Source organism: Molossus molossus, unplaced genomic scaffold (genome assembly GCF_014108415.1).
Source record: "Molossus molossus isolate mMolMol1 unplaced genomic scaffold, mMolMol1.p scaffold_m16_p_21, whole genome shotgun sequence".
Lineage (NCBI taxonomy): Eukaryota > Metazoa > Chordata > Mammalia > Chiroptera > Molossidae > Molossus > Molossus molossus.
The window spans coordinates 14,031,448-14,044,941 of record NW_023425357.1 but is presented as its reverse complement, the minus strand read 5'-3'; the positions used below and the strand labels follow the sequence as shown (position 1 = coordinate 14,044,941).

The 13,494-nt window shown below is 40.7% G+C and overlaps 1 protein-coding gene across 1 annotated transcript; it reads right to left on the bottom strand.

Annotated features, from left to right (window-relative positions):
• Nucleotides 1-933: 933 nt before the first annotated feature.
• On the bottom strand, nucleotides 934-12,715 carry LOC118638931 (zinc finger protein 226-like). Its single transcript, XM_036275075.1, is given in 7 exon segments — nucleotides 934-1,149; nucleotides 1,151-3,084; nucleotides 5,127-5,219; nucleotides 5,995-6,121; nucleotides 7,088-7,147; nucleotides 12,056-12,106; nucleotides 12,606-12,715. Coding segments are annotated over 5 exon segments (2,385 nt in total). The 5' UTR covers nucleotides 7,103-7,147; nucleotides 12,056-12,106; nucleotides 12,606-12,715.
• Nucleotides 12,716-13,494: the final 779 nt, after the last annotated feature.

Genomic DNA, 13,494 nt, shown 5'->3' with positions numbered 1-13,494 from the left:
TTTTAAATATACATGTTTCCCATTTATTAACAAATACTGAGCGCCCGTGAAGTACTTGCAATAAGAACTGTGAAGATTCAGAAAAAAGGTTTCTGCATTTAAAGGGTTTACATTTTAGTGCATATTAATTTTGGCTTGTCCATCATACTTTTCTACAAGGCCTCATAAAATTCTTACCCATTTTAAGGCCTCTCTCCTGAGTAGTATTTAATAAAGATCAAAGTTCTAACTGAAGCCCTTATACTATATCACTCACAAAGGTTCTCTTCTCACACTGCCCATTTTAGCTCAGAGGTTAGAATGTAAACCCATAAGCCAAGGGTCACCAGTTAAATTCTGGTCAAGGGCACATACCTGGATTGCAGGTTCAATCCATGGCCTGGTTGAGGTTGTGCAGGAAGAATCAATTGATGTGTTTCTCTCACATGGATATTTCTCCCTCTCTCTCTCCCTCCCTTCCACTCTATTTAAAACCAATGGAAAAAATCTCAGGTGAGGATTAACCAAACATAAACAACAAAAAACCCCAAGTGTTCTCTTTTCTGCTGCGTAGCCTCCTGTGCTACAGGGATATGTTAAGCTATGGCTGAAAACACTGCTTTAGTAATAATAATTTTAAAAATGTTTAATCTGGTTCGTGTGGCTAGTTGGTAGGGTGATGTCCTGTCTCATGCACCAAGAGGTTGATGGTTTGATTCCTGATCAAGGGCACATGTCTGGGCTGCAGCTTGGTTCCCCTCCCACGTAGGGGGCATGCTGGAGGCAGCCAATCAATGTTGTGCTTTCACATCAATGTTTCTCTCTCCCTCTCTCCTTCCTCTCTCTAAAAATCCAATAAACTATTATTTTCAAAAAAAGTTTCTTTTGAACTTGATGATTGGAAGAATTCACATGACACTTTTGTTTTTTACAAAACATTTTACCTGTGTAGACTCATGTTCTTATCAGTTCTATCACTTTTAGAGGATTTATCACCAGCATGGATTCTTTGATGAATTGTAAGATTTGATCGCCAACTGAAACTCTTACCACATATCTCACACTTATAAGGTTTCTCCCCTGTGTGAACTCTCTTATGAGATTGTAGCTGTGAAGACCGACTGAAGACTTTACCACACATATCACATTTATATGGTTTCTCTCCAGTGTGGACACTCTGATGAAGTTGAAGACTCGAGGCCTGACTGAAGTGCTTCCCACACTCCCCACACTTATACGGTTTCTCCCCTGTGTGGACCCTCTGATGCATGTCAAGGTTCAAGCTCCACTTGAAGCCCTTTCCACACTCCTCACATTTGTATGGCTTTTCTCCAGTGTGGACTTTTTGATGGGCTTGAAGATGTGAACTCCGACCAAAGCTCTTCCCACACTCATCACATTTGAATGGTTTTTCTCCACTGTGGACTCTCTGATGGGCTAAAAGATTTGAGGCCTGCCTGAATACTTTCCCACATTCCTCACAATTATATGGTTTCTCTCCTGTGTGGATTCTACAGTGAATTTTAAGATCTGCTCTACGACTGAATCCTTTTCCACATTCTTCACATTTGTATGGTTTCTCCCCAGTATGAATCAGCTGATGAATCTGAAGTCGTGAACTCTGAGTGAAGCCCTGCCCACAGTCTTCACACTTATAAGGTTTCTCTATACTGTGAGCCTTCTGATGGATTTGAAGATATGAACTCTGACTGAAGCCCTTTCCACATATCTCACATTTATAGGGTTTCTCTCCTGTGTGAACCACCAGATGAACTTGATAATGGGAGTTCCTCCTGAAGCTCTTCCCACACTCATCGCATTTGTATGGTTTCTCTCCAGTGTGGACTCTTTGATGTGCTTGAAGATTTGAACTCAGAGTAAAGCCTTTACCACACATACTACAAATGTATGATTTCTCTCCAGTGTGGACTCCCTGGTGGGCCTGAAGACTTGAGGGCCGACTAAAGCCTTTACCACATTCCTCACATTTGTAGGGTTTTTCTCCTGTGTGGACCCTCTGATGAATGTATAGATTTGAGCTACAAATGAAGCCCTTCCCACACTCTTCACATTTATATGGTTTCTCTCCTGTATGGACTCTCTGATGGGACTGAAGATGTGAATTCCTACTGAAGCTCTTATCACACACGTCACATTTGAATGGTTTCTCCCCAGTGTGGACTCTCTGATGGTCCTGAAGATGAGAGGCCTGACTGAAGGCCCTCCCACAATCCTCACAATTATATGGTTTCTCTCCCGTGTGTAATTTACAATGAACAGTAAGCGCAGATCTTCGACTGAAGACTTTCCCACATTCCTCACATTTGAATGGTTTTTCTACAATGTGGACTTTCTCATGATTTTGCAGATATGAGCTTTGACTGAATTCCTTACCATGATCATCACATTCATAGCATTTTTCTCCCATGTGAACTCTCTGATGAATATGAAGAGCTGATCTATAACAGAAGCCTTTTCCACATTCACTACATATATGTGATTTCTCTTTTGAGTGTACTTGCTGATGAAGACCAAAGGTGGAGAGATCACTGAAGGATTTTTTACATTCATTACACTGATAAGGTTTTTGTCCTGTGTGAGTCATAGTATTCTGATCCAATGTTGACATTTTCATGCTGTCTCTTCCATAATTATTGTAACTATAAGATTTTTCACTGTGTACTCCACAATCATCAAGGCGATATGATACCCAATTGATGGTGCCAGCATTCTGTTTATACTGACAGAATTTATTTTTTATGGAAATTTGCTGATATCTATTCTGATAATTCTGTGACTCAGTCAGGGAAGTTTTCTTCCAAGAACCCTGGGCTCTCAAAGTCTGAAATTCTGGATTTCCAGTGTCACTGGCACTATCCATTTTATGATTTAGTAAATAGTTTTCATCCTCAGAAATGTGAATAGATAGTCCTGCCCCAACCTGGCAGGGGGAATCACCTTGACTGTGGAACTGAGAACTATTTATCATGGAGTCTTGACACCTGGTTAAGTCATTTACAATTTGTTGCCAGATCTTCCAGTAGGAAAGCTCTTCATGTGGTCCTCCGTCCTGAACAGTCCTCAACTCACTTTGATTGCTCTTGCCTATATAGACAAAGAATTCAGAGATATGGACAGGTGAGAGCTTTGTTCAAAGATTCAAGATTTTAGCCCTGGCCAGTTTGGCTCAGCGGTTAGAGCGTCGGCCTGCGGTCCGGAGAGACCCGGGTTCGGTTCCCGCTAAGGGCACGTACTTCGGTTGCAGTTTGTCCCCGGCCCTGGTTGGTCGTGCGGGTGGCAGCCACTCGATGTGTCCCTTCACATCGATGTTTCTCTCACTCTCCCTTCCTCTCTCTCCCTCCCACTCTATCTGTACAAAAAAAAAAAAGGAAAAATATCCTCGGGTGAAGATTAAAAAAAAAAAAAAAAAAGATTCAAGATTTTACACTTAGTACACACAATATAAGACTTTTTTGTTGTTGTTAATCCTCACCCTGAGGATACTTTTCCATTGATTTTTTTTAGATAGAGTGGAAGAGGGGGGAGGGAGAGGGAGAGGAGGGGGGGAGAGAGAGAGAGAGCAAGAGAGAGAGAGAGAGATATCCATGTGATAGAGACACATCGAATAGTTTCCTCCCACATGACTCCAAACAGGGCTGGGGACTGAACCTACAACCCAGGTACATGCCACTGACTGCAAATCAAACATGCAACCCTTCAGTCTGAAGGCCTATGATCTAACTGCTCAGCCAAACTGGCCAGGGTCACAGAATAAGACTTTAATGAATCTTGAGATGGTTCAGCTTATTTATTTATTTATTTTTACCACATATCAAGTTCTCTGGTTTATATAAAGACAGAAACCAGGGGGTGGTCTGTTAAGCTCCCAAACATTTAGCATTAATGAAACCCATTTAAAACAAAATGACTGCCATTTGACATATTATTTAAGTAATTTTTGATAAATTATATGTCTTTCCTATCATAACACAGTATCAACAAGGAAAAGCATTTTGGACTGTTCAAAGCTGTAACAGTGGCTGGCAGTTAGTAGGTGCTCAAAAAATGCATATATAGATGAATGACAGTTTGATTTCTGGGATTTTATATAACTCTAAATCCCAGCTTAAATTTGAATCGAGTCATAAAAGCAAAAGTGCTTTTACAAGGAAGGTATCTGAAATAGAAAAAGGATCAAAAAGTACAGTTTGCTGAGAAGTTAAAAGACTACAGTAGAGGCAGTGGTACACCAACAGGTTTAATACTGAGGATAAAGTCAAAGGTGCTAAGAATCGCCCTGGCCGGTTTGGCTCAGCGGTTAGAGCGTCGGCCTGCGGTCCGGAGAGACCCGGGTTCGGTTCCCGCTAAGGGCACGTATTCGGTTGCAGTTTGTCCCCGGCCCTGGTTGGTCGTGCGGGTGGCAGTCACTCAATGTGTCCCTTCACGTCGATGTTTCTCTCTCTCTCTCCCTTCCTCTCTCTCCCTCCCACTCTATCTGTACAAAAAATGGAAAAATATCCTCGGGTGAGGATAAAAAAAAAAAAAGGTGCTAAGAATCACTTGGAATGAAAGAAAAACCGGACAATTTGGATTCTTCTAAGAGTTTTGTACTGTCTGAAACGTTATTTTCCCAAATAGGAATAAAAATTTAGAGGCTAGGGAAGAATGCTGTCTCTCTGAAAATAGCATGAAAAATTTTATATGGCGATACATTGGCCTTTAACAAGAATAATTTCCAAAGTAGGATATACTTTATTAGTGAGCTATGAAATAAATTCAATAGCTTGTGCTATGTTATTTACAAGACACAGGCTAGAAATCATCACAAGCAGTAAAGGTTTCATTACATAAAACAGCTTCTAACATCATACATATAAATATACACATATGTAAGATGTTTGTAGAGATAACGATGTAAGATCTATTTCTTATTATGGATGTAGACTTTGCAAGAAGCAAATGGGATGCAACTGTGCAAATCTTCCAAAGGAGAAGCTAATTTACAAACTATTTTTTGAGAGCAGGCAACCAGTACAAAGGCTGCTACAATAATACAGGAAAAAGATTTGACCATTTCAACTGTGTGAGGGCACAGGGGTGGTGAGAAATGGATAGACAGTTAACTACAAAAACTCACAACTGCTTACCTAAATTTCTCTCCATCTGGGGTGATATCTTCATCATCCAAAGCCTCTCTTCTCTTTCTGTATATGATATATCTTGTCTGAAGGGTTGATGTCCTGAGAACATGCAAAGTCACAAGTTTCAATTGAATATACTGGAGCAGAGCTAAAATTTGAGTTCTAACTGCATATTAAAGATGTTGAAAGCAGTGTTTTGCAAAAAACTTTTTGTCATGACCTACTGAACAAATAAAATAGCATTTACTTCATGACCCAGGTACATATGTATAGGTATGTGTTACTAAAACAGAAGTCATATGGCCCAGTTCTAACTGTCTATTTTCATAAAATCTCCTCTCAATGGTTCTCAGACCACTTATGCAATTGGCCAGTTTTAGCTGCAATGTTCTATTCTTTTTAAGGAGCTCTGATATTTTCTACCCCCCCCCCTTTTTTTTTAATTCTCACCCAAGGGTATATTCATTGCTTTTTTTTTTTTTTTTTAGAGAGAGGGGAAGAAGGAGCGACTGAGAGAGAGAGAAAGAGAAATATTGATGTGAGAGAGAAACACTGATGAGCTACCTCCCATTCGTGCCCAACTGGATATTGAACCTGCAACTTAGGTATGTGCCATGGAACTAGGGTTCAGACTGACAAACTTCAGAGGAGAGGGGGAGGGGGAGGGAAGAGATAAACCAAAGAACTTATGCATATAAGCATAACCAATGGACACAGATAACAATGCTGGGGGGAGGGGGGATGAGAGGAAGGTGTTAATGGGGGAAAAAGGAGAAACATCTGTAACAAAAATAATTTTTAAAAAATCCCCTCATTCTCCCCCAAAAAACTAAAAAAAAGTCACAAAGATACTCCAGAGGGAGGTTGTCCTCACCCACTGAGACCAGGTTCCTAAAGTTCTCTACCATCACATCTTGGTACAGCTTCCTCTGGGCAGAGTCCAGTAGCCCCAGCTCCTCCTCTGTGAAGGCCACAGCCACATCCTTGAATGTCAGTGCCTCCTACAACAAATATATACACCTCATCTTACACCCAGTGTCCATTGGAAGAGGGGCAGCACTGACAAGGTGAGGAGGATGGGTGGGAAGTTGCTCTGGCCCCTAAACAATTTGGAAATCTCCCAGTCCTTCTCCTTCTATCCTGCCAGTGCCACACACTCACACACTGATTTTCCGTAGCCTTGACAAAAATGCTGCTATGGAAAAAAACAAAAGCTTTGTTTTTGTGTTTACCTGGTGTTCTCACGTTGAGCACTGTTATGAGTCAACTCCCTAGAGTAGAAATTGCTGTATCCTAACTAAAAAGGTTCTGCATTTTAGCTGATATTGCCAATTGCCTGAGAAATGTTTGTTTTAATCTCAACAGTGTTTGATAGCACCTGCCTTCCCACTGAGATGGGAACAACGTTAAGAGCATTATATGTGGAAATAAATCAACAGGGTTTGCCAGGTCTCTGAATGAAAAACACTCTTTCCTCCTGTCTCTGTATTTCACTCGAGTACAATACTCTGACCTGTTTTTCTGTATGAATTTGAGCAGATTCCTTTTTTTTTATAATCCATTTTCTTTACATTAAACGTAAAGATGAGCCCGGCCGGTGTGGGTCAGTGGTTGAGCGTCGACCCATGCACCAAGAGGCTGCCAGTTCAATTCCTGGTTAGGGCACAGTATGAATACATATGATGAAGAGATTATGGAAATACAAAAGCAGCTAATTTGTAAGCAGGGAAGTAGCAAGGTAGAAGATGTTTTTAATTTCTACTAATGTTTCTCTTATTTGTGAAATAAAAATGATAAAATAAAACAAAAAGTAAACCAAAAGCAATTAATCTTAAAAGGGACAAAGCAAGCATGTGACACACTCAACAACTCCTCAAATTTCTGGACATTCCCTGAAAGAGAAAAACTTGTGCCCACTCTCCAAGTACGGAAACATTTTTAAATGCAAAAAGGCAAGCCCTACTCACCTTGAACATGCTCATTTTTTTCTTTTTCCTTCAGTAGAAACAGAGTTCTAAGAAGATAGACTGAGAAAGGAGAAAAAAGTCAATGGAAACCCGTCAAGTATGCTGCTAACCCATGTGGCTGCTCATTGTGAATTTGCAAAGATGCCTTTTCCTCAGGGTGGCAGCAGCTGATGAACAGAACTTGGCATGAATGCCGGATGCCGCCCTGCACCTTTCAGTAGTTCAGGGCACAACCTGCCCAACCACACATACTGGCCCTGTCACCACCAGTGTGCCTATAGCTTCTTCAGTAGTAATTTTTATGCTGGGTATGGTGTAAATTGAGACAAGGTAGAAACACGTGCTGGAGTTAATATGCACTGGTTGAAATCCTGGCGAGGCTTTCACTACCAGAGTCATCTTGGGGAAATAATTAACATCTCTTTGCCTCAATTCTGTCACCTACAAGTGGGGGAGAATAACTGTATCAACCTCATGGGATTGTCACAAGGTAGAAAGTTCTTAGAACACTGTCAGGGTTTCTTACTTCTTTGCAATCTCAGTAATGCAGAGGATATTCTATAGTTTGGTGTTATCCTTATAGATGAGATTTCTACCAACAGAGTAATGTAAGATACGTGGCTTTCAGGGATTACTGCTTTGTCCTGTTATGGATTCTTACAACTTCTGAAAAATCTCTGGTTTTGTTTTTTCTGTTACATGTTACCTCAACAATAACATTTAAATTGACAGAAATAACTTTTTATAAAAGGTATAAAAACACGTCAAGTTTCTTTTAAAGCAGGAAGTGGACCCTGCCCGGTCTTGCTCAGTGGTTAGAGAGTTGGCCCATAGACTGAAGGGTCAAGGACTCAATTCCTAGTCAAGGGCACATATCTGGGTCACAGGTTCAATCCTTGGCCCCATTTGGGGTCATGCAAGAGGCAACCAGTTGATGTGTCTCTCTCACATTGATGTTTTGCTCTCTTTCCCTCCTTTCCTTTCATGCTCTCTAGAAATCAATGGAAAAAATATCCTCAGGTAAGGATTAACAACAACAACAAAAAGGATAAATAAAATAAATAAGGCAATAAGTGCTCTTTTGAGAAATATACACAGAGATAAAGAAAATTAATTGAAATCCATGACTCTGCCACAATAAAAAAAAAATAGTTTGACGGTCTATACTTTATTTAAATTAAAAAGACAGTGGGGCCCTGGCTGGTTTGGCTCAGCAGTTAGAGCATTGGCCTGCAGACCGGAGAGCCCTGGGTTTGGTTCCCGCTAAGGGCATGTACCTCGGTTGCGGTTTGTCCCTGGCCCTGGTTGGGGTGGTGTGGGTGGCAACCACTCGATGTCTCTCTCTCACATCGATGTTTCTCTCTCTCACATCGATGTTTCTCTCTCTCTCTCGTCCTCCCTCTCTCCCTCCCACTCCATCTGAAGATACATGCAGGAATGTCCTTGGATGAGGATAAAAAAAAAGACAGTGGGGGTGTGTAGGAGGCAGCAATTGATGTTTTCTCTCATCCATCGATGTTTCTGTCTCTCTCTCCCTTCCTCTCTCTCTAAAATCAATAAAGAAAAATATTAAAATTTAAAAAAAGAAAGAAAATCACCAATGGATGCAAAAATTGGTGAAAGTTTGGTGAGGAATAAGATAGCTACACAGTCTCAAGTATTAACTGTAAAAGGTAAAATAGTAACCTGGCAGACACCTTAACCAAGAAAACTAAGCTGAGACCACCAATTGGGAAAACCCAACAAACTGACATTTGCTTTATATGAAGCACTGAGAAGGATGTCTCATCACTCCTGCGGCATCCCTGCTGAGCCTTAATCTAATCATGAACAAATACAACACAAAGCAAAAAAAGAGGGACATTCTACAAAATAATTTGTAATACTTGTTCAAATATCAAGAACAAAAAAAGAAAAAGCCCGAGGAATCATTCTAGATTAAAGGAGACTAGTGTAACAAAAAGTAAGTGCAATGTATGTAACTAGACTGGACCTTGAACTAGAAAAGAAAAATTGCTCTCAAAGACTTTATTAGGAAACTGAAAATTTTTAAATAGGGACTGTGGATTAGATAACAGTATGTTATCAATGTAAGTAATTCCATTATTACTTACTTATTGATCACTGTCTGTAGCTTGTTCTCTGATGGTTCAGAAAATATCTATATCTATCTATCTATCTATCTATAGATATAGATATGTATGATAAAGCTGTGCAAGAGAAAAAAAAAAAACAGCTTGGATGAGCTAAAGCCGCAATAGCTATAACTTGATGTTTTCAACTCATGAACAAAAATCAGACAAAACCACTCAGTGATTGTGGTGAACAAGAAAAAGACAAGAGACTCCATAACACAGAGACAAAAGCATTATACAGTGACAAAAATAGCCCAAGAACTGCTAACATGAGTGACTACTTTGTTAATAGTTGACAACTCAGTTTCATTTGGTTTTTCCCACTATTAGGTAAACATTTTTACAATATTTAGTTATCAAATTGCTTCTGCTTCCCTTTTTTTTAATCCTCACCCAAAAATATCTTTGCATTTATCTTCAGATAGAGCAGGAGGGAGAGAAGGAGAAAGAGAGAGAGAGAGAAACATCAATGTGAGAGAGACACATCAAGTGGTTGTCACCCACACAACTCCAACCAGGGCTGGGGACAAACCGCAACCGAGGTACATGCCCTTAGTGGGAACCGAACCCGGGTCTCTTTGGTCCACAGGCTGATGCTCTCACCGCTGAGTCAAACTGGCCAGGGCGCTTCTGCTTCTTGACAGCATTCAATCCAGAACAAATTCTCACTGCCTATAACTCTCCCCAATTCAGCTATCACATGTCAAAACCCTCCTAATTGCTTCTTACCAACATCCCCTGACTCCCCATGCTATGTAGGCTTCCTTGCTGCAGCAAACTAAAACAAACTCAGCTCTTTGATTACAGGCATGCTCCTGGAAGTATCTGACTGATGGTAATCAACAGAGCAAACAGGCAAAACATAAACAATTGATGAATCTGGGTAAAGAGTATATGAGAATTCCTTCTACTATTTTTGCAACTGTTCTGTAAGTATAAAGTTATATAAAAATAAAAAGTTACAACCCTGGCCAGTTTGGCTCAGCAGTGAGAGTCTTGGTCTGCGAACCAGGAAGTCCTGGGTTCGATTCCGGCCAAGGGCACATACCTTGGTTGCGGTTTGTCCCCTGCCTGGGTTGGGGTCGTGTGGGTGGCAACTAGTTGATGTGCCTCTCTCACATTCATGTTTCTCTCTCGCTCTCTCTCTTTCTCCCTCCCACTCTGTCTGAAGATAAATGTAAAAATATCCTCAGATGAGGAATAAACAATAAAAAAATAAAAAGTTATAGAACTTAGGAAATAGTGATACTAATAACAACAATAGTTCTAATGATGTTGACTACAGCCAAAACATCTAATATTAACTAACATAAGTACTAGTTGATCTTCCTATTTCAGACAGAAGTCCTGTAGTTAAAAAGATGGCAATGAATCCACTCCCCAAAGTCTGGGAGAAATATATCTTTACGACCTCTAACTCTGTTCAATCTGTCTCTATAGTTGTAGGTACCTTCTGCTCATGTCAGGATTTTGCAAAAAGACCTGACAGTTGACAATTAGTGGGGGTAGAATTGGGGAAATCATTGGACTGAGTAGGGCTCTGGTGTATCCTATTCAGTTTCATCTGTCACAGCTGGCAGGGTCAATTTCTTTAGGCCTCGGTTTCAAGAAACTTTCCTGAATTTCTTGTTTTCCTGTGCACAAGAATCATCTCAGGATCTTGTTGAAATGCAGATTCCTGGGTCCGATCTGCAGAAATTCTATATCAGAAGGTTAGAATGGGGCTCAAGGATGGGCATTTCTACCCAAGTGATGCCAATGCCACTGGTTTGTGGACCACAATTTGAGAAGCACTGCAGTGTACCAGCAGTCCCAAAGAAAACAGCCTTCACTAAATGGAAATATATACAATGAACCATAGTTACTAAAACATTAACAATGGTTATCTTTTTTTTTTAGTTTGACAAATTTATTGGTATTTTGGTAAAGAAATTAACCTCAGTCGTTTATCTCTCCCTTCTTGACCATAAATTAATATTTCATTTAAGTCAAGAAAAGAATATGCAGGAGAGGAATGTTATTTTAACATGAACAGCATAATGGACAAAAATAAAAAGTTTGCTTACATTAAAACAAGTTAAATTCATGTATCTTGATATCATTAAATCAAGAAAGAATAGTTCTACATATATTTTCATTGTTTTACTTGGAGAACAATGTTTATTTTTACATCCTAAGGTTATGGGTAATTTAAATTTTTATTTATATATTTCTGTATTTTTCCAAATTTTCCATAATGATTATGTTACTTTTATAATACAGGGTGGGGCAAAAGTAGGTTTACAGTTATGAGTACGCAAAACACAGTTTATTCTTGCATTATTATTTATTAATTATTGTATTATTTTCCATAAAAGCAACTGTAAATCTACTTTTGCCTCACTCTCTGTACACATTACCTGAAATAAAATAGTGAAAAAGTTGAGAAAACTATTTTAAAAACTCTTCTATAGAATAGCCTAAATCTTGCTCTCAAAGTTTCCATAATCAAGTCCCCACCTACTTTCCCAATATAATTCTAGACGGTTCCCTACGCTCAAGGAGAATATACAAAAGATTAGTGAACTCAGGTGCTGGACTCAGACTGCCTAGGTTCCAACCCCAGCTGTGCCTCCAACTAGCAGGGTGACCCTGGGCAAACATTTTCCCTGCGAATCACAGAGCAGCACTTCACAGAGCCACTGTGTGACAAAAATGTGTTTATTTGTATAAAGCTTTGAGATAGAACTTAGCAACTAAGGCTTAGTTATAATCATTACCCATATCTGTCCAAGTACACGTCCCACTCATTCTCCAATTTATGTGACTTAGAAGAATGACAAATCCTACTCACGTGGGGCTCTGTTGCTTCCTCCTCCGTGCAATGCTTTTTGAGAAGACAAGGCTGGGGAAGAAAAGTAGTTGTGAAATACCAGGATTGTGTTTGCATCCCCTTAAATAAATCACATCGCCGGTACCAACTAGAGACAACCCTCTCCTAGAAAAGGCCGGCAGTTCAGGACAATTCAGATTCCTGGGCTCACAGAATCTAATTGCGAGATGGACACTTTTCGGAGAGTTAGAGTAGTATTAATCACAACCCACGTACCAGGCAGTTTTAATTAAGCCTTTTTATTTGTACTATCCTCGTTTTGTTTTCCCAAAATATTCTATTAGGACGGTTTTACTTTAATTTCCCTTTTACAGAACAGCAAGCTAAAGCACAGAGGGCTTAAGTAACCCACCCAATGTGATACCGCATGAAGTGGTAGGTGAGGGAGCCGGGTTAGGGGTGCAATGGGCCCTGGAGACCCTCAAACCCGCGAAGAGCGACCGAACCCGCCCCATCCCGAGGACATTCCCAAACTCAAAGACGCTTCGCCCCGGGGAATGCAAATCGCCACCTCGGCCTCAGACTTCCGTTTTTAGCCGCTCCTCCTCTTTCTCCCCAAATGAAAGGCCGGTAGCTGCGGACCACTGGCGCATGCCGAAGTTTGAATGGGTCCTGTGTAACGGACCTCAATAACCACAACCTGGGAAAACATGGCTACGACGTCGTCCAGGGGCGGAAGTGCTTGCGATTATCCGAGCCCCTAAACTACATTTCCCAGAATTCTGCAGCACGGCCCTTCTTGCCTGGAGGTACCTGCGTTTACACGGAGCTGTTGGACCTACACTCCGAGAATTCCGCGGGACGGGGGGACGTTTACAGCCCGGCCTTACTGTGAGTGTAAGACTAAACGCAGCTCTGGACTACATGTCCCAGAATGCTAAGCGGGAAACGGCCACATTACCGCCCTCGTGGAAAACAGTTCCCCGGTAGAAAACGGACAAAGTTGCGCCCCTGATGCGACAGTGCCCAACTACTCTGAGCGCCTGGTTTTCACTTCCTGGAACCCGTGAGAAGACCTCCGACAAATGTCTTGCCGTTTTAGCTTGTAGGATTTAGAAGAGTGAAGATTCTATTCATTGAGAAGCCGAGTAGCACTTTGGACGGGTTCAAGGGGCTAAACAACATAAATCCATTGCCTACCACAGAGGCTTCCTGGTAAACCCCCAAAGAGCTTCACCGCAGTAATAAGAGTAAAAGGGAACTGGGCATTCTTTGGCAGGTACTGAAACCAAACGTCAGGTCACCTCAATCCCTGACATTGCATAAAGGTGAACGTGTTTTGTTAGCATCTTCTGGCCCTTAAAGCAAATGAAAATCCTTTCTAGAGAAAAGTACCATCATCCTAGGCCTCATATTATTTCTATTATTATAAAACTTGTGCTATTAATATTCGAGCAAGT